Source organism: Plectropomus leopardus, chromosome 6, assembly GCF_026936395.1.
Source record: "Plectropomus leopardus strain MGB_pleo_1.0 chromosome 6, ASM2693639v1, whole genome shotgun sequence".
In the NCBI taxonomy this organism is placed as follows: Eukaryota; Metazoa; Chordata; class Actinopteri; order Perciformes; family Serranidae; genus Plectropomus; species Plectropomus leopardus.
This window is the reverse complement of record NC_142181.1, coordinates 34647207-34667393: the sequence shown is the minus strand read 5'-3', so window position 1 is coordinate 34667393 and position 20187 is coordinate 34647207. Positions and strand designations below refer to the sequence as shown.

The following is a 20187-nucleotide window of genomic DNA, read 5'->3' as shown; positions in this document are numbered from 1 at the left end:
AATATTGAGAATTTGGAATATAACAAACTCCAGTGCAAACCTTTGTTTAAATGCCTTTAGCAAATGCTTAATCAAAACTGAGACATTCAAGGAGATTTTGATTGTTTCACACATCCAATGGAGTTTGTAGCTATGCTGTTCAGGTTGACTGAAAAGTTTTTTTTGTTTTTTTTTCCAAGGTCAAAGATGAACTAAACTCAACTGATTATAAGCTTTCAAAAAAACCTAGTTTCTTTTGGTTTGAGTTTGTTTTCATCTTGTGATTTTGATCAATCATCACAGTGAAAGAAGAGGTCAGAGTCAATAAAGCAGAAAGTGTTGCTTATAAATCCTAAGACCTGCAGAGCAGTCTAATTTTCTCCATGGTTTTCATCTCTTTCTCCAGTTCCTGGGAGGAACCATGATCATCATCATCGGGGGGATCATCGTGGCCTCTGTCCTCGTCTTCATCTTCATCCTCCTGATGAAGTACAAGCTGCATAGTAACCACTACAAACAGAAAGCCGCCGCACGCCATGCCAACGTTTGCTCCCAGACCAACGGAGGAGGTGGAGGGGGAGCCAACGTCCTCGCTGTTCCTCCGTCCTCCTCCTCTGCAGGGCAGGGTAACGGCTGAAAACACGAAACAGGGAATTAAAACTCTTCTTTGTCATCTGCCCCTAATAATCCATCTTGTTGTCTCCTAGGTGGAGGCGCTACTAAAAACTCGCAGCCGTCATCGTCGGTGGAGGGGATGGGAGGAGCTTCCCTTCGAGGGACCACTGTAGTGGATTTAAATCCCAACCACGATGATGATGCCATCTCCCAATAACACACAAGAAACTGTCAGTCAGACCCACAACTCACCAATCTCTGAGCCCAAACCAATACTCCACCTCCCTCCCCCTTTTTTTAAATTTCTTTTGTTGCTGGTGCCTGGAGCCAAACTCCACTGTACGCCGAGGAGCAGCTCCTGTCATTGGTGAGTAGCTGCTGAGGATGAATGTGGGGGTGACGGGTGGAGGTGAGGGGGGGCAACCACGAATATGCACGATCCAACCACCAGAAAAAATGTTGGTATTGTACGTTTTCTGCAAACCACGAATATATGTTACTATAGCACATTATTATGTAGAAGATACACTGAAACTTTGTTAACATGTCAGCACTGTGGTTATGGTGTGTGGTCAGTGGCGTTACAGCGGGCCCCAGTGCATGATGTTATGATGGGCCCTACTGACAGATTTGGTGCCTGAACTAGCTACCTTTTATTGTATCACCACATAACCAAATGAAGACCTGACATTGGACAATATTACCATACTACCCAACAATCATTATTACAAATCTAAATATGACAAAAACACCAAAGAAAATAAGATACTATTTACATATTTGACAGTTTATGTAGAATAAGCATATCATTTTGTAGATCAATTGCTACATTTTTCTTTTTTTATCTCAGAAAACCATGGCAGAGTTGGGTTTTGCCTTTTTGATGACATAAAGCAAATAGCAACATTTTTTATTTAACATAAGTTATTCTTTGAACAACGTGTATTTCTGATGAGGCAATTTGAATCCTCACAAGCATCCTCACTCCACACAACACATCACTGGGCCTCAGTGCAGCTGCTCTGCCTGTAGTGTCAAGTTAAGTTTGGCAAAAAAAAACCCACTTGGTTATAGTTAGAAAAAGATCATGTCTGGGCTTTAAAAGCCAGACATGATGGCTGGAGAAGCTATTGATGTGTCTTTGAAAAGAACATCCATGTTTTTTTTCTAGAACATAATTTTAATTATATAATTTTAGGTTTATGAATGTAGCTCATATACATATACAGATATATAATGCAAGAGTATCTGTGTGAAGGGGGATTCAGACCATATTCAACTTTCCATATATATCCCTATATACCTTTGTATTTATATATGTATATTTCTTTATGTATCAAAAATCTCTTATCTTGTAATCTTAGTACTTTTTAGGTCATTTTCTGCTTGTTCTTTTACTTTTTTTTCTTTTTCTTTTGCTAATTTAATGTAATTTTCTTATAATGTTTTCCGAATTTAAATAGCAGACATTTTAGCAAACTATTCATAGTTAGCTGCTCTCTACAAACCTTTTAGGTTTTCAGGTGCAGTTTTGGTCTGCTCATAAAGGCCCAACACCTGCAGCATTGTGTTCAGGGGTCTGGACCTCTGGTGGGACCTTTAGTGTGCTCACAGACTTTGCACATGTTTATTTTGCTGCTGCCGTAAGATGTGAATTCAGTGAAATATAGCACACAGTAGTGCACTCAAAGAGACGAGGAATGATCGAAAGAGAGAGAGAGTGTGTCATCTAAAGTCTGTTTGAAATTGAGATCTGAAAACAGACGAGCGCTGAGAGAGGAAGTGACAGAGAGGACGGGCAGTGGGCTGCTTTGGTAAACCATGCAGACAGAGTTCATTCAGCCTGCATGGCTGAGCACCAACTGAGCACTCTTCCATTAAAAACACACTTAAATGAACAGTCACTCACCTGAATAGTCTCTCTCTCACACACACACACACACACACACACACACACACACACACACACACACACACACACACACACACACACACACACACACACACACACACACACACACACACACACACACACACCTAGGTGTTGCAGGCACGTTGTTCTGCTCCCATAGGTTGAAAGGAACAGGCACTCACCATTAAATTACACTGTTCAAAGAGCAGACACACTGAGATTTATCTGGTTACAGTCAGATTTGTTTCATGTTAACCCTTTGAAACCTGGAATCAACATCACTTTTCTTGTTGCATTTAGACGCCTTCACAAGTATTAAAACTTCGAAATCTGAGCAAATTAGTTTGCTTTCTTTTGGAAAAAGATTCAAAAAAAGACACGCACATCCCGTAGTGGGTGCTGGATCCAAGATAAACCAAAATGTGAAAAAATAGAGGTCCTTACACCGGGGAGCATCACTTATTTTCGCAGAATAGAATCCTTTAATGGGAGCTCCCCAGTACAAGGACTTCTATTTTTTCACATTTTGCTTTCTTTTGGAAACATTGAGGGAAAAGGCAGTGAGCAACTTGACAAGAAGTGTTTTGCAAATTGCAGGAAATAAGTGGACTGGGGATTTTTTTTTAATTTAGGGGAAAATGTAAGAATAAAAATATCTATCCTTTTTTTTTTTACAGTTATCTTTTTTCAGATTATTGCCTTGTTTGTTTTTCTTTGGGGGGGGGCTTAGAACATGATCAAGTAACTCAGGAAAAATATCAAAACTATATTTATGATTGTTAGAATAATGTCTCAAAAAAAGGTTACAGAAAAACATAAACCTTATTCTTATTATTATTATTAATTATTTTTATTAATCATTTATAGGTCATTTTCTGATTATTTTTTTTTACTTTCTCTCTTTTTCTTTTGCTAATTTCAGGTCATTTTCTTGTAACTTTTTTTTTTTTCTCACTGCCTTCTGTTCATGGTTTTGAAAGAAAGCAAGACAATTTTGCTCAGGTTTCAAAGGTTAAAAACAACCAGCATGTTGTTTGATGGTCTCGAACAGTGGTCTGTAGCTTGACAGGTGTCTCTCCCCGGTGACACTGCATCCACCGATATCCTCCACCTCCCGATGACAAAGTCCGACAAAGTCTATCGCTTCGGAAAAGTTGATATGTAAATTGATTGATCTGACTTGTAATCTCAAGAGATTATTTGACAGTGAAAACAAACATACAGGTTTTCTCACCATATCATCCATTATTACTCTGTCCCTGTCTCACTGCATCTGAGTTCAAGACAAATTTCATATGGTATCGCATCGTATCACATCGCATCGCATTGCATCATACCATAATGTATCGTCCCGTAATGTATTGTATGGTATCACTTCCTGTCCCTACCTTATGCAAACACATTCTGTTACTTCCTGTTGCCTCTTCCTCTCAATGCAAACGAGTTTTGTTTCCCTTTCAGTGTCTCCCTCCCTCCCTCCCTGCAGCCATTTGTTTGATTTTAATGAGCTGTTCTGTTTTGATGCCTTCCCTCTCTTCTCCTCTCCTTTCATATCTGAGTTCAAGGTCACTTTGTCTGTCTGTTATCCCCCGCCATAGCTTTCCTCTTCACCTTGTGATATTTCTGTTACCAATTTCCCTCTCAAGGTGCAATGTATACCCCATCACAAGGTATCTATCAAAGATTTTCTCCCCCTCACACAATTTATGAGCTCTTTCTTTTCTTTTTTATCTCTGTGAGTTGTGTCTAGTTCAATGGATGGAGCGTGACACTGATGCTGTCGGGGCGAACGGCTCCTTTCGCTGTTTAACAAAACAGGCTGAACGAGTCATTTGTGCCTGTGGCTCACATGTCCTGTGTGACCTGACACATGCAAGCTTTGGATTCATTTCACAAGCAGCATGGCAGAAACATGACGGAGGACAGATCTTTTCTGTAACACCAGATTTTACTTTAGCCTTTGTCAGTATTTAAAGTTCAGCACCGTTTGAAAATTCCTGTTTCTTTGGATTCGCAGTGGAAATGTTTGAAATGGGTTTGAAGGAAACTGTACTTATACCAGCTATAAATGATCAGATATTATTCTTTAGATAAAGATAACAGAGATACGTGTGAGTTGTTTTGTATCTTGGGAAGCCTGTTTAAAATTCAGATAAAATGGCAGCAGTTCTGTTATAATTGCAGCATCAACTTTATAAATATTAACAGTGGCATAACATTTTGTCAAATATTAGGCCCCTGCTTTAATATTACACTTAAATATTTTTCACATCCATTGACTTAATTTTTTAGCCAACATAAGTCCTAATCATGAAAATCAAATATTCATTTATTTTCAGAATTTTAACCCTTTAAATGCCAGTTTTTGTCAAGTTAAATGCCAATTTTTAGATGACCCCCCCCAAAAAGGACTTATTTTCAATATAATACATGCAAAATAGATTTTTTTATTATTAGCACAACCTGGGATATGTCATTAAATAGAAGCAACATGATTTTTATGTCAGGAACTCCCATGGTTTAATTTGACTGGGCTCCTAAACACATTCTTGTCTATAAACAGACCCAAAATAAAACCCTCCTGAGGCTCACCCTGTGAAGGTTGATTTGAAGAAGCTCGACGTCGTAACCTACGTCATTGTGAGTATTTTTACTTGTGCGTTGTGTCTGCATCACTCTGCAAGTACACCTGTTTCTGTGAAGTGCGGTAAAGTTTGACTGAACTCATCAACCAGGTCCAGGACTTGATAAGTCTCCAAACTCTCTTTTCTGTAAAATAAAGAAAATAAAAGCTTTGTTTCCACTAATGGAAATGGATGTAAGTTTACAAATAAACAGGGAGTCTGCTTTGCAACATGTAGTTACATTTGTGGGGAGGTGCACATTAGGCTGCAGTGTAGGCGGGACTCTATGCAGTACCTACGCTGTATGTATGGCATCAGTTTAATGCAGAAATATAAACCCCCCTTTACCCAAAGCAAATTGGTGCATTTTTTTTGTTTTAAATAACAGGGGGGGGAAAGCAATGAGCAATTTAGTAAGAAGTGTCCCAAAAATTACAATAGAAATAATAGATTTAGAAGATTATTATTAAAAGGCTAGGAGAAAATGTCTAGGGAAAAAAAGGAAAAGAGCCAAGGAAAACTATATTTATAATTATCAAAATTACATTCATTATTTTTTTCCCAAATTATTTTAGTTTTTAAAGCACTTTTTTATTTTTTATTTTTTAACTAATTGTCAGGTAATTTTCTCGTTGTCATTTTCTTTCTTTTTTTAAAAACTAATTTCTTGCTAATTTTTGGGTCATCTCTTCTTTGGTTGCTTTCTTTCCATGTTTTTTGAAAGAAATCAAGCCAATTCGCTGATGTTTCAGCGGGTTATAGCAGGGACTGGTACTCGCTTCATTCAAAGACAGACACCTTCTTCCGTGAATATGTATATTTCAATATGACTCTGGCTTTTTCAAATGCAATATCTAGAATGAAAAACATCATATTATATATGGGCTAACACAATAACAATAAAGAAATGCAGACAGGTACCACAGGCTCATACCTGTCATTGGATTAGTTTCTGTTACTGTGGATGAGGTGTCAGCCCCACTGCTTCCTGTCCCTCAGTAGATATAAATAAGTATGTTGGAGGTTATTTTTCAATCTACCTTCCACTCAGTCCTGTCCACCCTGTCACCGGAAACTCTGAAAATATGAAATGTGTTTTGGTTCGGAGGAACAGCTTCCTGTGATCCGACAGATTTCTTTCTGTTTTCTTCCATCCTTGACTCTGTCTCCAGAAGTTCATTCTCCATCTGTTGTTTTCCTCCTCTCTTCTCCAACGGTCTTATTTCACTCTTCAGTTGTTTTCTCCCTCTGCTCTCTTTTATCCACCCTCCATGATCCCTCATTAAATTATAAGATTTAACTGTTGACTCCTTTCCTCCCTCCTCCTTACTTCCTTTTTTCATTTTTCTTTCATCCCTTTTTTGCTTTTCAGTCATTTCTTTCTCCAGTCATCCATTCACTGCCAACTATTCCTCTATCACACTTTAATATTACATCCTTTTTATCTGCTCATCATATTGCCCCTCCTTTCCCTTCCGTAATAACACACATCCCATCTAAAAACACACAGTTTGCCATGCATATATATATATACACACACACACAAACACACACACAACACACTTTATCTCTCTCTCTTGCACACATTTTTTTTCCAATGGAAGCAATCTCAGCAGCCCCCGCTGGCCCTTAGGCCATTTGTTGTGGGTTTAATATCTACCACACACACAGTATACGTGCACACACACACATACGTACTCTCTCTCTCTCTCTCTCTCTCTCACACACACACACACAAACCCAGGCAGTCTCAACGCGCCTGCTTTCTCTCCAATCCATATGAACTGAGCTGGTGTTTGTTGGTTAGCCTGACTCACCGCTCCTCGAAATGCCATCAGTACCCTCTCCTGCCACACACACACACACACACACACACACACACACACAGAGAGAGTCATATTTCCATCACTTCAGAGGACATAACGTTGACTTACGCTCATTTTCTGGAGACTTATCCTAACCACAAACAAGGTTTTCACCCTAGAATTTACGATTGATGCTATAAGGACTTTAAAAAAGAAGACGAGTCCCACTTAAGGGAATATTTCATCCAAAAAACAGCATAAATTGTAAAAAGTACTCTCCCCTCTGTCTGTGGTCCAAGGAAAAAGTGCTCTGTAGAATGGTGTTTAGGAGAGCAGAGTGCCCCGAATAATGAAAGCATGTCAGTGTCACCAGATGTCGACGCAGTCCAAAAGAAAGACAGCAACAAAAAAAAAATGTTGATCATGTTTTTTTCTCAGCCTAGTCACTAAAGGAAAATGCTGGCATTGTGCATTTCTACAAACCACAAATATGTTATATTTGTGTTTCATACATATCATATTGTTTCTAAAGTCAGACTTTGTCATCGGGAGGTAGAGGGGATGTTGGATTGTTGTCACCTAAGCAACGACTGCTAAACTGCAGACTGCTGTTAAGGCCAGGAAACACCGAGCCTATGGTCACCTGTGGGTCAAAGTTGGGCCGTTGGTGAGCATCTGTGGCCCTTGTCGACCCTCATCTTTTTTGTTTTTTTCACCGATTCATCCTGTTAAATCATCGGCAGTGGCTATGGAAATCCCTCTGATTGGCTATTAAGATCAGTGCAGGAGAAGACAAACAGAAGTGAAAAAGGTAACAACAACAACAAGAGCTAAAGTCAGCCATGCCTGATGTAATCCTCTACTGTCATGTGTGATTCATTGCTACAGCATACTGTATCTTTGTTACTAGAGAGCAAAGCAAGGTATATACCTCTAGAACATGTAAAATATTAAAAGCAAGAATCAGCTGTGTATTCAATTTCGTAAAGTTATACAGACAGCAAAAATGAACGTGTGTGTGGAAAAAAATAAGAATCTAAGATTCTAAGATCCGATGATTCAACAGGATGAGTCCTCTGACACAGGTGCAGAATGTACGTGCTGGTTGGCAGCCGATTTGGTGTGTTCATATTTTTGGCCGAGATACAACGATGTGAGGTGACACAGCAGGGGGCTCTCACCGCCGCTGGTTCTCTGATATCAGTTTGGTGTGTCAGGGCTTTTAGGGACCAACAAATAACAAAACCAGTTGTGATTAAGTGAGTCATTGCTGCATTTCCAACCTTACAGCATTAGACTTCGGTGTTTTGTAGCATCATGAGGAAAAAAGGTGACACCTGCACACTTACTCCATGCCACACAAGTTTATTTAAGACAATGTTTTGAGCCTGCTTGAATCTTCGTCAAGTCAAAATGTTTGAAAAGATGAAACCACACCTATATTTATACTTCATGCACACCAATAGGCTGACGAGCTCTATGGTGGCAGGTGTGGTTAACCATCTGAACCACTAAAGGTGGTTAAACTATTGACAATCAGCAATTGAATAAATTATATAGAAAATACATAGAAGTACATCGGGAAAGAAAAACAGTGATGTCAAGGCCATATTACAAAACATCAAACATATCTCATTTGATAAAAAAACATCATATCAAGATTCTTTATATCAAAAAACTTTATACTAAAACCCATCATCAGTCTGCATCACCCATGTTTTAAGTTGTATTAAATTAAGGTTAATGGAGAACAGAAGTAATCTCCAATACATACAAAAAAGACCTAAAAACAGATTAAACCCCAATAATGGAAAACAGTCAGATTCCAATAAGGCGAGTCATCACTGCATTCTCAACGGCTTTTAAGGCATCAAACTTGTGTGTGCCCAAAAACTGTTGTTTTTTTTTAAGCTAAAACATTATCTATTCTTAAGTGTTTTATAAGCCTAAACCTAACCGCACATTAACCACAGTGCTGTTGAAACATAAAGTTTCAATCTATCTGCTACATAATAACATACAAATGTAACATATCCAAGGTTTGCAGAGACGTACAATGCCAACATTTTTCTCAGGCAATTTGGCTGGATAACAATGGTTCACTTTTTCAATAGTTAATCAGACCACTTTGTAGTTGTCTAACCCAACCCAACCCAACCTAGTATCTTGAGAAATCAGGCTACATGGGACGATTCCTTACATCACAACTTAGGTGTAATGTCAGTGCTTAGTCAACCCAGGGAAGTCGTGTGTCCTTTATGTAGCAAGACAGGAAAGTTGTGGAGTTCAGAAATGTAGCATTTTTCGATTCTACAGCCCGATCTCATTCCGAACCCGTCAAATAGTTCTGCTCTGTCAGTGCTTTTGGCGTACGTTAAACCTCAACATGGCTTGGCATCAGATGAGAACGTGCTTAAACAGAACAGGTGGCGTTGTTGTTATATGCCACCAGACAGCATCGAGTTTATCCACATGCATCGCACACAGACAGCGTTACTTGGGAACATAGGCGGACGGAACCAGTCGCATGTGCATGAAACACTAAAGGACAGCGTGGGATAATAATGCTGTCAGTAACCACATAATATAAGTAGCGTTAGTACACTTATCAGCTGACTTTCGTGCGGGAATCTGGAGTTCGTTTCCCGTGTGGATGTGAGGTTTTTTAAACCTAACCATCCGTGACTTTCTTGGCTAATCTTAAACATCGTGATGGTTCTGTTGGTTGCCATGTGATGTGCAAAAATAAGGATCATGCTACTTCATTCCACCTTCTGCATTTGATGACATCACGGTAATGGCATCCTGGAGCGTAAACAACTCACGCAGAAGGATTCCTAAAACGACACTAGCAGATGGTCAGAAGGTCACTGAGAGAGCCGCACCATGTGACGAGTTGGGATAAGAATGTGTTGGACTTTATTGTGAGAGACTTGAGTCTTTGTCCCATTATAGATGTGCTATTTATCATTTGAGTTTATTAATAGTAACAGTGATCTTTCCCTAACCTTAACATGCCATTTATCGATGTTTCAGAAAGACAAAATCATTCAAAATATTGAATTAGACATTCAGAAATGTTTCAGAATCAGCTCCAAAATAAAAACACAAAGAGGCAGATTAATATCAGAGGGAGCAGCACACATAGAGGCTTTTTTCACTCGTTCAGTGCAAACATTATAAGTGTAAACACTGGTACTCTGCCTTATTTACTGTAATGAGATTGCATAAATATGGAGATAAGATCCCATCAATAGCTTTGTATTAATGTGTGCAGGGCCGGCAGCATTATTGTACAGAACATAATGCTCTGTGCTGTTAAGTAATAAACTGTGGTAAATGGAGTTCAGAGAATTTAGGTATAGAGAGAAGATATGTTTATGTATCTGAAGGACTCTTGATTTTCCTACAGAGATGACCTTTTGCAGATATGAAGTTCCCGCCAACAGCGCACACAGACACATGAGCACAAGAAGCACCTCACCGCACAACAAAATACACACATTAATTCACCACATGCTGGCTCCCTCCAATACAAACCCACCATCCCACCTCAGCGATTACCACAGAGAAGGAGAGAGAGGGTGGAGAGTCACAGGCAGACACTGGCAGATAGCATCGCTGTGCGCTCTGTAAAGCCACGAGGCATCAGGGCCTCATTCAGTGTGCTTTTATTATCCGCGCCTGGCACCAAGCAGCACGATGGCACAGTGACTAAACTGTTAGCGACTGCCACAGAGCTCCCACTGAGGCCGGCAAGCAGCGGCGCCGCGCAGAGTCACAGTGACACCTGCTGGTCGCATCATGCAGTGGCTTTTATTTTTACCCTCGTATCCGAGGAGAGAAAAAGAACACCGTCATTCACATTCATGCAGTCACACGTTCTCACTGGGAGCTACCCACCAGTCTGCTACTGGAGAATGCTGGGAAATATAAATTAGTAAAGCCAGTATGTTCAGATACGACGTATTCATCAAGATTTCTAAAGGTTTTAGGGAGTGTTCCTTTGGTCATTCAACAGAAAAAAACTGTCTTTATCTTTTCCTCCCACAAAAAAATAACTTTATTTGTTCAACAGTGTGTTCATCAGAGCTGATAAAATAACACACATCAAATATATGTATGTATAAGTTTGGAAATTGAGAAGCCCTGCCTGCAGCAGCCGTGACAACAATCATATAGGTCATTTTCATTGTGCTAGCTCATGCTTCCTCGCCTCCTCTCTCCGTCATTCTCCTTCTGCCATCACATTTGTTTCTAATCCTATAAGAGGCAAAACAGAGCACATGCATGATTTTGCATTGCATATTGTATCAGCATGTACATCATGTTTTATATATATATGCTGATGCTTAAGAAATAAGTTTCCAGTTTGACCCTTTTATCTGAAGTGAGAGCACTAGGACACAGTGTTGTGATCACCTACTGTACACCGCCCATAGCCTGTTTTTCACAGAGCGCTAAGAAGTCCCGTCTTTATGCCGCCTTTGCATTTTATACTGAACCAAACAAAGCCTGCATCATGCCACTCCAGCATGTGCAACCCATTCTCACTCTGAACTCGTCACTTAGTGCAGCTCAGTCAGTGATTCTGGTGTATGAGCCTGATGCCAAAAAAAGAACGAGGCGTCAGATGAGAAAGCTGTTGGACGAAACCAGTGGCATTGTTATTGTAGCTGGCAGACGGCCGGAGGGCACCGGGCACATTCACATGCAGCACATATGGGTGGCATCACTTGAGAACGCGGCCAAACGGAACTGGTCACATGCGTATGAAATGCTCATGGACAGGGTCGTAATAACACTGCAGGTGATGGCATAGCAGAGCATAAACAGCTGAAACAGAAGGATACCTAAAACTTTAGAAGTAGATACATAAGGTCACTGACGGAGCGGAGTGGTTACCGCTAGGTGCAAAATCACTTGGTAATGGTTGAAAAAGATCATGTTTTGGCTTAAAATACCCACTTTTTGTGGCACCATTCTGGTAGGAAGCACAGTGATTGGTTGCCAAAACACAACATGGTTTGTTATTTGTTGGTCTTCAACAGTGATCTGCAGCTTGGCAGGCACCTCTCCTTGTTGACACATCATCCACAATGCCCTCTATTCCTCTATGACAAAGTCCGTTCATATGCATGTGATCATAACTGCGTCCCTTTGGGAACATTGATGTAATTAGAAACGTACACATGTAACATATCGGTGGTTTGCAGAAACATACAAGGCCAACATCATAACAGAATAAGCGAATAAGGTTTGAAGTTTATATTGGTGTATTTATCTGCCCGTTGCTGCGAGGTGCATGATGAATTTCTGAAAAAGCTTATAAAAGTATTTATCTACGTGTTTATATATCCAAAGTAGTTTAGTTTCACACTTTTCTACACAGCTGCGTGCTCTAAATAAATCTCGTAAACAGAAAGCAGTGAAATCCCAACACAGGCTCTGCTGTTTCCTGATATCTATTTTTACGAGGAGGCCTTTGAATATCATTTGCAGCATAACATCGCCAGTGGCCCCTTATAAACCCTTTGACTAAAATAAAACAAAGTCAAAGTCATTTTAATCTCCATCTGAGAGAGACCTGAGTGTATGTGGGAAGGAAGTGGAGAGGCAGATAAAGAGGGACAGACGGGCGGATTGTGGGTCTGTTGAAGGAGAGAGAGAGACATCCAGAGAAAGACAAAGGGAGAGAGAGAGAGAGAGAGAGAGAGAAAGAAAGAAGGGAGGATTATGGACTTATATTTAGTTAGTGAGACAGAGAAAAATAGAGAGACACAGCCAAGCAAACAGAGAGAGAAGTACAGATGAGTCACTGAGCCCCGAGACACTGTTATTGACAAGAAGAGATGGAGGGATAAAGAGAGATGGAGGGAAAATGAAAACTCGTGGATGTGGGGGAGGTGGATGAGGGATGAAAGAGGGATTGGGAGGAGATTGGATGTGAAGATGAGGAGAAGTCTGCAAATAGAAAGCTGGAGCCCAGATTTACAGCTCACTGAGTATCTATATAAATTACTTTTATCATTGATTATTGTTTCTTTATTGTTTATTCCTAATTACTTACTATTATATGTGAGGATTTGCTGTTTCATATCACTGTAAATTAAAGTTTTGGTTGGACAACATGAGCCACATGAAGAAGTCACTTTGGACTTTTCAAACTTGATTTTTTAATTTTTTTTTTTCATTTTTATTTTTATTACTTCTTTCATAAACCAGAAACAGCAGTATTAAAACTTTTACATAGATCACTCACTTGCTCGGAAACGTACTCCCAAGAATGACAAAAGAAGAAGACAGAATAAATACATCTGAATATTAACACAATCCAAACAATAGAGAGAACATTTAAAGAAGACACCTACATACATAATCATGTACAAATACAGTAAAAGTAGAGGTACATGACAATAAATAAGACAATATAATAATAACGTAACCTGTATAACCAAAGTCAGACCTGTGCCCGCTCGGTACTCGGCGTGAAGTCAAACACATTCTCAGTTGGTGTTGGCCTCTGCAAGGGTTTTCCCTTGTCTCCCTTGTTTGTGATTTTCATGGACAGGAATTCAAGGCCCAGCCGGGGGTAGGAAGAGGTCCAGTTTGAGGACATCAGAATTGCATCTCTGATTTTTGCAGATGATGTGGTTCTGCTCGCTCCATCACACCGTGACCTCCAGTATGCACTGCGGCGGTTTGCACTCGACTGTGAAGCAGTCGGGATGAGAGTCAGGCCCTCAAAATCTGAGGCCATGGTTCTCTGCTGGAAAACGGCGGACTGTTCCCTCTGGGTGGGGAGTGAGTTGCTGCCCCAAGCAGTGAGTTTAAGTATCTTGGGTCTTGTTCACGAGTGAGGGTAGAATGGATTGTGAGATAGACAGGCCGTTTGGTGCGGCATCCACAGTGATGCGGGAGTTGCATCGGACTGTTTTGGTAAAGAAGGAGCTGAGCCGGAAGGCGAAGCTCTCGATTTACCAGTCCATCTATGTTCCAATCCATCACCGATGGTCATGAGCTCTGGGTAGTGACTGAAAGAATGAGATCGCGGATACAAGCGGCCGAAATCAGCTTCCTCTGGAGGGTGGCTGGGCTCAGCCTTAGAGATAGGGTGAGGAGCTCCAACATCCGGGAAGAGCTCGGAGTAGAGCTGCTGCTCCTTTACGTCAAAAGGGGCTAATTGAGGTGGTTCGAGCATCTGATCAGGATGACTCCTGGGCGCCTCCCTCTGGAGGTGTTCCGGGCACGTCCAACGGTAGTTTGCCACGGGGCAGACCCAGAACACACCTGAAGGATCACATATCTTGTCTGACCTGGGAACATCTTGGGGTCCCTCAGGAGGAACTGGAAAGCATTGCTGGGGAGAGGGATGCCTGGAGTGCTCTGCTTAGCCTGTTGCCCCCACGACCCGGCCTCGGATAAGCAAACGATAATGGATGGATGGATGGCTAATAATAATAATAATAATAATTTATTTTCTCTGTAACCTAATTTTTTGTGCATAATTATAATTACAATAATAAATGTAGTTTTGACTTTCTAGTTACTTGATAATTTTCAAATGCTTTTCCCTCTCTCTTTTTTTTGTTTTTTTGTTTTGTTTTTTTAGCTAAGGCCATTTTCTTGTCATCTGTCAAGGTTGTAAAGCTTTAAATGCTTGTATAAGGCATCTTAATGTAGCACATGAAAACTGATGTTGATCCAGATTTCAAAGGGTTATTTGTATGAGAATCAGCAAGTTGAGTGCATAGTCTGGAAGGAAACTATTTTCTGAGGTTGCTGAGAGTCCGCTGATTTGTGTATGAAAATAGTTCTGGATTTATTCAGAAAAATCTTCTGACTTTCCAGCTGTGAGAATTCATATTAGAGGAGGGGAGAGAAGGGGAGGAGGGATCAGCAGTTTTTGGCGTCAGACACCGACGGTGGATTGGTCAAAACAAACAATGGACTTTCAATTGGGAGCCTGCTGTCCACTTCCTGTATGAATGTAAAGCCAAACCATGATGTTTTTTTTTTTATTATTTTTGAACCAAACCATGTGTTTTAGTTGCACAAGAAAATAAATGTAAATATGATTACAGATGTTTTTGGCGTAAGATACAGACACAAAGAGGCATCTCTGACAGCAGTATGATATGCCTATTATAAAGAACATTTAAAATAAAAAAATTAAATAGGAACGTACAAAAGTAATTTATTTGTGGTTTGCAGGAACATACAGCCAACATTTAGTCTACCGATTTCGATAGCTTCAAATGATGGAAGGTGGATTTTGTTATATTCGGACAAAGCCAGGCTAGCTGTGTCCCTGTATGTCTTTCTTGTTAGCCTTTTTACACAGAGATCACACTACAAATTTCCCTCTTTATGTCGCCTTTGCATTTCTACACAGAATCAAACAATAGCTTCACCACGCTTCCTCATTGTGTGATTTTAGACAGCATACCGGCATCCCGGAGTTGTCCCTATTATATGGCAGCTAATCTCGTCCTGTGCTCGGAGATCGTAATTGTTTTTACAATTTGGGACATTTTCAGGCATTGTTCTGCTTATTTAAGTTAGCTGCTAACAGATGTTGTTTTGGCGCTTATCCTACTGCAGAGGCTGGCTTAAAGATGACACAGCTCTGTTTCCCTCATTCCAAGATTGTACCTTTAATACAGATGGCGGTGGAAGAACTGCGTGAAATTCACGCCTTGAAGAGGCAGTATAAAAGGGGCTTTTCTTTCTCTCTGTCTGTCTATCTGTCTGTCAGTCTATCTAAGGGTCGACACATTATCGGCCTGGCAGATTATTGGTTTTGATATTTGGCATTTTGCCAATTTTCTAAATCGGGAGGAGGAACTTACTGTAAAACCACAGAGAGCTATTTTTAATTTATTCATTTTTTAATTTAGATTTTCACTTGACGTTATAAAAAGAAGTTGCTGGGAACTTGTTTATGTTGAGCGTTTTAGTTTTAACATTTACTATAGGCATTTAGACAAAGTTTTTATGATAATGTTTGTTATATCCCAAATTCTAAGTATTGATGAAAAGATTTTGATTTCAAATATCGGTCTCATTAATTACCTATAATAGGTATCATTATCTGCCCTGAAAAACCTATATCGGTCAACTCCTAGTCTAAGCTGTAATTCCATCTTTTTATTATGTTTTTTTTCGGTTATGTGTGTTTTTTTTTCAGATTTACTTACATTCAGCTTCACAACGCTGGAGAGAGAGGAGGTGGAAGAGGTGAGAGATCAAACACACACACACAGACACACACACACACACACACACACACACACACACACACACACAGACACGGGTGAAAGGGTAACCACTCGTTGTTCCACCAGAGAAGCTCCAACAGAACATCTTGAGGGAGGAGTGAGGGGTGGAAACACGCCAAGCATATTTAACAGGGAGGAAGAAACAGAGGATGATGAGAGAGAGTGAATGAAGGAGAGATGGGAAGAGAGCAGCAGTCGGCAGCCATTAGCAGGCCTGGAGTCTGACTGCCTCTAAGTGCTCTGTAAATATCGCCTTGCCTTAGTAAACAACATTATTCCTCTTTATTGGGCCATTATATAATGGCCTGATCCCGCTCAGTATGCAGATTGGTGTTGCTCCATTATGTAAGCTCTCTTCCATTATGTAAGCATTCTCATCCAGTCCTCCTCTCTTCCTCTTTACTTCTCCATCACTTCCTCATCGCTCTCTCCTTTTATTTTATCACTTTTTGACTCCCCTCTCTTCAGTCTTTGTTCCTTGGTTTTCTCCTCCCTCCTTCTTTCTTTCCTTTTTGTTCACCAACTTCTCTCTCCTCTTTCCTCCTCCTCTGGTCTGTCTGTTCTCTCCTCTTCTTCATCTTCCTCCTTTACTCATCCTTAACCCTTAGGGACTGTTTGGTGCATTTTAACCGCTTTTCATTCTTCATTTTTTGATCATTTTGGCTGTGTTCATGCATATGGCATACATTTTGGTGAGACTATGTATTTTTGTTTATCTTGGAATTTCCAGCTCAACTCCAACAATAAGTCTAAAATACACTGTGGAAACGAAATTGTTACATTCATACTGTTAAGTCAAAAAAAAAATGTTCCACTGAAACCCATTCATACTGGCATTTTTGATCCCACAGCCATCAAAGCATAAAAACATGCATTGTATTATTTCTGGGTGTCTTTTTCTGGGCTTTTTCCTTGGCATTTGTCATTTTTACGCTTTCCATCTGATGGTGTGGTGATTTTTGGTGTTGTTGGTTTTTTTTTGCTTGTTTGTTTTTACCATATTTGGCATATGGAGAAAATTTATGCTATTTCCTCTAGGTGCACTGTCACAATTAGTGTTGCTGCTCATCATTAACACATCCCAGACTGTGTTAATTTAATTTTTTAATTTAAACACACACACACACACACACACACACACACACACACAAAAGAAACACTTAATTCTTTTTTGTGTTTTTGTTTTCAACTAAAAACATAGTGGCATCATGACAAAAACCTGGCATTTAGAGGGTTAAAATTGTGAAAATTGATGAATATTTGATATTTATGAATAGGACTGATGCTGGTTAAAAAATTAACTCAATGAAAGTAGAAAATAATATTAAAGTGTAATTTTTTTTAAAGCTTGATTTTGAAAACGCATTTTGTGAGCAGAGCAATACAAGTGTGCACAATATTAAAGCAGGGGCCCAAGGGTTAACTTACTTTTCTTGTTCCTCTACTTCTTCTCATCCCTGTGTTTTCTCTTCTTCCTTACCTCATCTATTTTCATCCCCTCATTGCTCTTCTCTTGTCTCCCTACCTTTCACTCCCATTGTCCTTCCTCACCTCCTCACCTGCTCTCCACACCCTTCTGTCTCCTCCTCTCCATCATCTCGTGTCTGCAGACACTCGACAGGCTCATTTCTTTGGATGCAGTGAAACAAACTGCTGAGGATCAAATCTGCTGCTGCTGAGCAAAGCACTACAAAAGTAGAGCAAATTACAGCTGTAGACCTTGCTTTATATTAATGTGTGAATACATTAACTGATGCTTGTTTATAATTCTTGTGTTTTCTCAGCAAGCACTGGCATTGTTTTTACTCTTCCATCAAAAGCCATTAAGCATAAATTTACATGTAAGAGTGATTGCTGACCCTTGTTTTCTTATTAACCTCTTTTAATTGGCTGCTTCGTAATGAGTGTGATGCTTACCGAGTGATAATCAAACTTCGGTGCCATGTTTTCTTTAATCTGCATCATTACATCAGATGTATATATGGCTATGTGATTAATTTTGTATTAATCTGCACACTAAATCATTTCAAAACACGGGGCTTTAATGTAGAGCTTTATATTGATCCAGGAGTTTAATAATGATTAGTTGCTCAACAGGACTTTGACATGTTGGACATTTGATCAAAATAGCAACTTTAGGGTGTTCTCAATTCCAAACTCGTCAAACATAATTAATTGGTTGGTGATTTTGGTGTGATTTTGGTGTTTGGTGTGATGCCAAAAGCCACCTGTTGCAGTGGTATAACATGCTTGCGGGTGGCATCAGTTTACAATGCAGCTGCTCGGAACCTGTTGCAACGGTACGATATGCCGCTGGATGGCATTAGTTTGAAACAATGCCAATAATGACATAATATAAGGAGCTGGAAAGTCCCTATAGGGTGGGCAGGAGGTGCGGTCAATGGTCCAACAAACCCCGGATTTTCACCTGGAAGCCCGCTGTTTGTTTCCTGTATTAATGTTGAGCCAAACCATGATGTCTTTTCTAAAGGTAACCACATGCTAAGGTTGCGCAAATAAATAAATACAAGGTGACAGGAGACACATTTAACAGCTGTTAATTGACACGTCGTTCTGGAACATCAGCAGTTCACATGTGCAAGTGCATGTGCATGTACATGTGAACAGCTCTGACCAAGCAGAGATATTTGGGATGATAATGTTTTGGTTCTTTTATGAACTCAGTGGCCAGAATACATTTTAGCATTGTCATTTCTGCAAACGACAGATATGTTACATTTGCATTATGTAGCAGATGCGTTAAAACTTCACGTTTTAACAACACTTTGCTTAATGTGTGGTTAGGTTTAGGCACATAAACACTTGGTTATGGTTAGGAAAAGGCTTAAAATATTAGTTTTGGGGGCACAATCCCTACAGGAGAAGCAGCTACTTCTCTATAAAAAACAATACCTTTTCATGGCACTATCCCTGCATCAAAACCCACATTCGTTGGCTAAAAAGTCACCAGAAACACAGCGATAACTCACTAAATCATCAACGGTGTTATTGTTTGTTGGTCTCAAACAGTGGTCTGCAACTTGGCAGGCATCTTGCCGAGATAACACGCCATCCACCCTCCCCTCAATGACAAAGTCACCTTTTCAGAAACTTTTTTTAGAAACATATAAAAATATGTAAATGGAATGTATTTGTGGTTTGCAGAATTGCGCAATGCCGGGTGATCGGGCTGACTGATGGAGTGTCCCATCCGAATAATTATAGACTTTTACTGCATTTGTTTTTAATGAAACAACACTCGAGACTACATTATGCATAATTTTCACTTGTCAAATTTGTAAACAACTTTTGTTGCACAGTGGGAAACCAACAACTATTGGCCAATTCTTTAAAAACCTCAACAAATTGGTTTGATTTCTTTAGGAACCGTGGACAAAAAGGCAATGACCAACTTGACGGTAAATGTCCCACGAATTGCCAGAAATTGGTAAAGGGTGACGAAAAACTGACATGAAAATTACTTTATAAAAAAGGGTACAATTTTAAAAAAGAAAAAAAGGAAAACTGTCAAGAAAACTGTTTGCATTTTTTAATTAAAGTTCTATATTTAAAATTACATTCCAAAAATTATTTTAAAAATCTATACTTCTTTTTCAATTCAAGTTTCTCCCCATGTTTTTGCAAGAAATCAATACCATTTGCTCCAGTTTCATAGAGTTAAAGCACTCCTTTTCCCCAAAGATCACTTGTTGGATTTGTATATACATGTATATATAGTGTGCGATATATAATGATTATATTGTCATTTGCATTTACCGCACTTCGAGGGCCCCCTGCTGGCAATATTTTGACTGAAGCACTTTATTTTCCTGTACCTTTTTATTAGTCGTATCTTATCATGCACTGGAGTACAGCTTTACCATCTGCTTTATTCAGCAGACAAAGAAAAGTGCTTCGATGCCCATTTATTCGTCTGTGTTTCAAGTACAAAAGATTTTGTGGGTGTGAAG

The 20187-nt window shown here is 39.7% G+C and overlaps 1 protein-coding gene across 5 annotated transcripts in view; it reads left to right on the top strand.

The window, feature by feature from the left end:
• Positions 1-20187, top strand: part of LOC121942853 (leucine-rich repeat and fibronectin type III domain-containing protein 1-like protein) — a 527737-nt gene that overhangs the window by 503808 nt on the left and 3742 nt on the right. For 4 of the 5 annotated variants that reach the window (XM_088079341.1, XM_088079340.1, XM_088079339.1 and 1 more), the window contains 3 exons: positions 386-605; positions 687-961; positions 16126-16175. In XM_088079341.1, coding sequence (XP_087935467.1) covers positions 386-605; positions 687-811 — 345 coding nt within the window. In that variant the 3' untranslated portion in view covers positions 812-961; positions 16126-16175. The remainder of the gene's footprint in view (positions 1-385; positions 606-686; positions 962-16125; positions 16176-20187) is intronic. The other variant, XM_088079343.1, reaches the window with a different exon arrangement.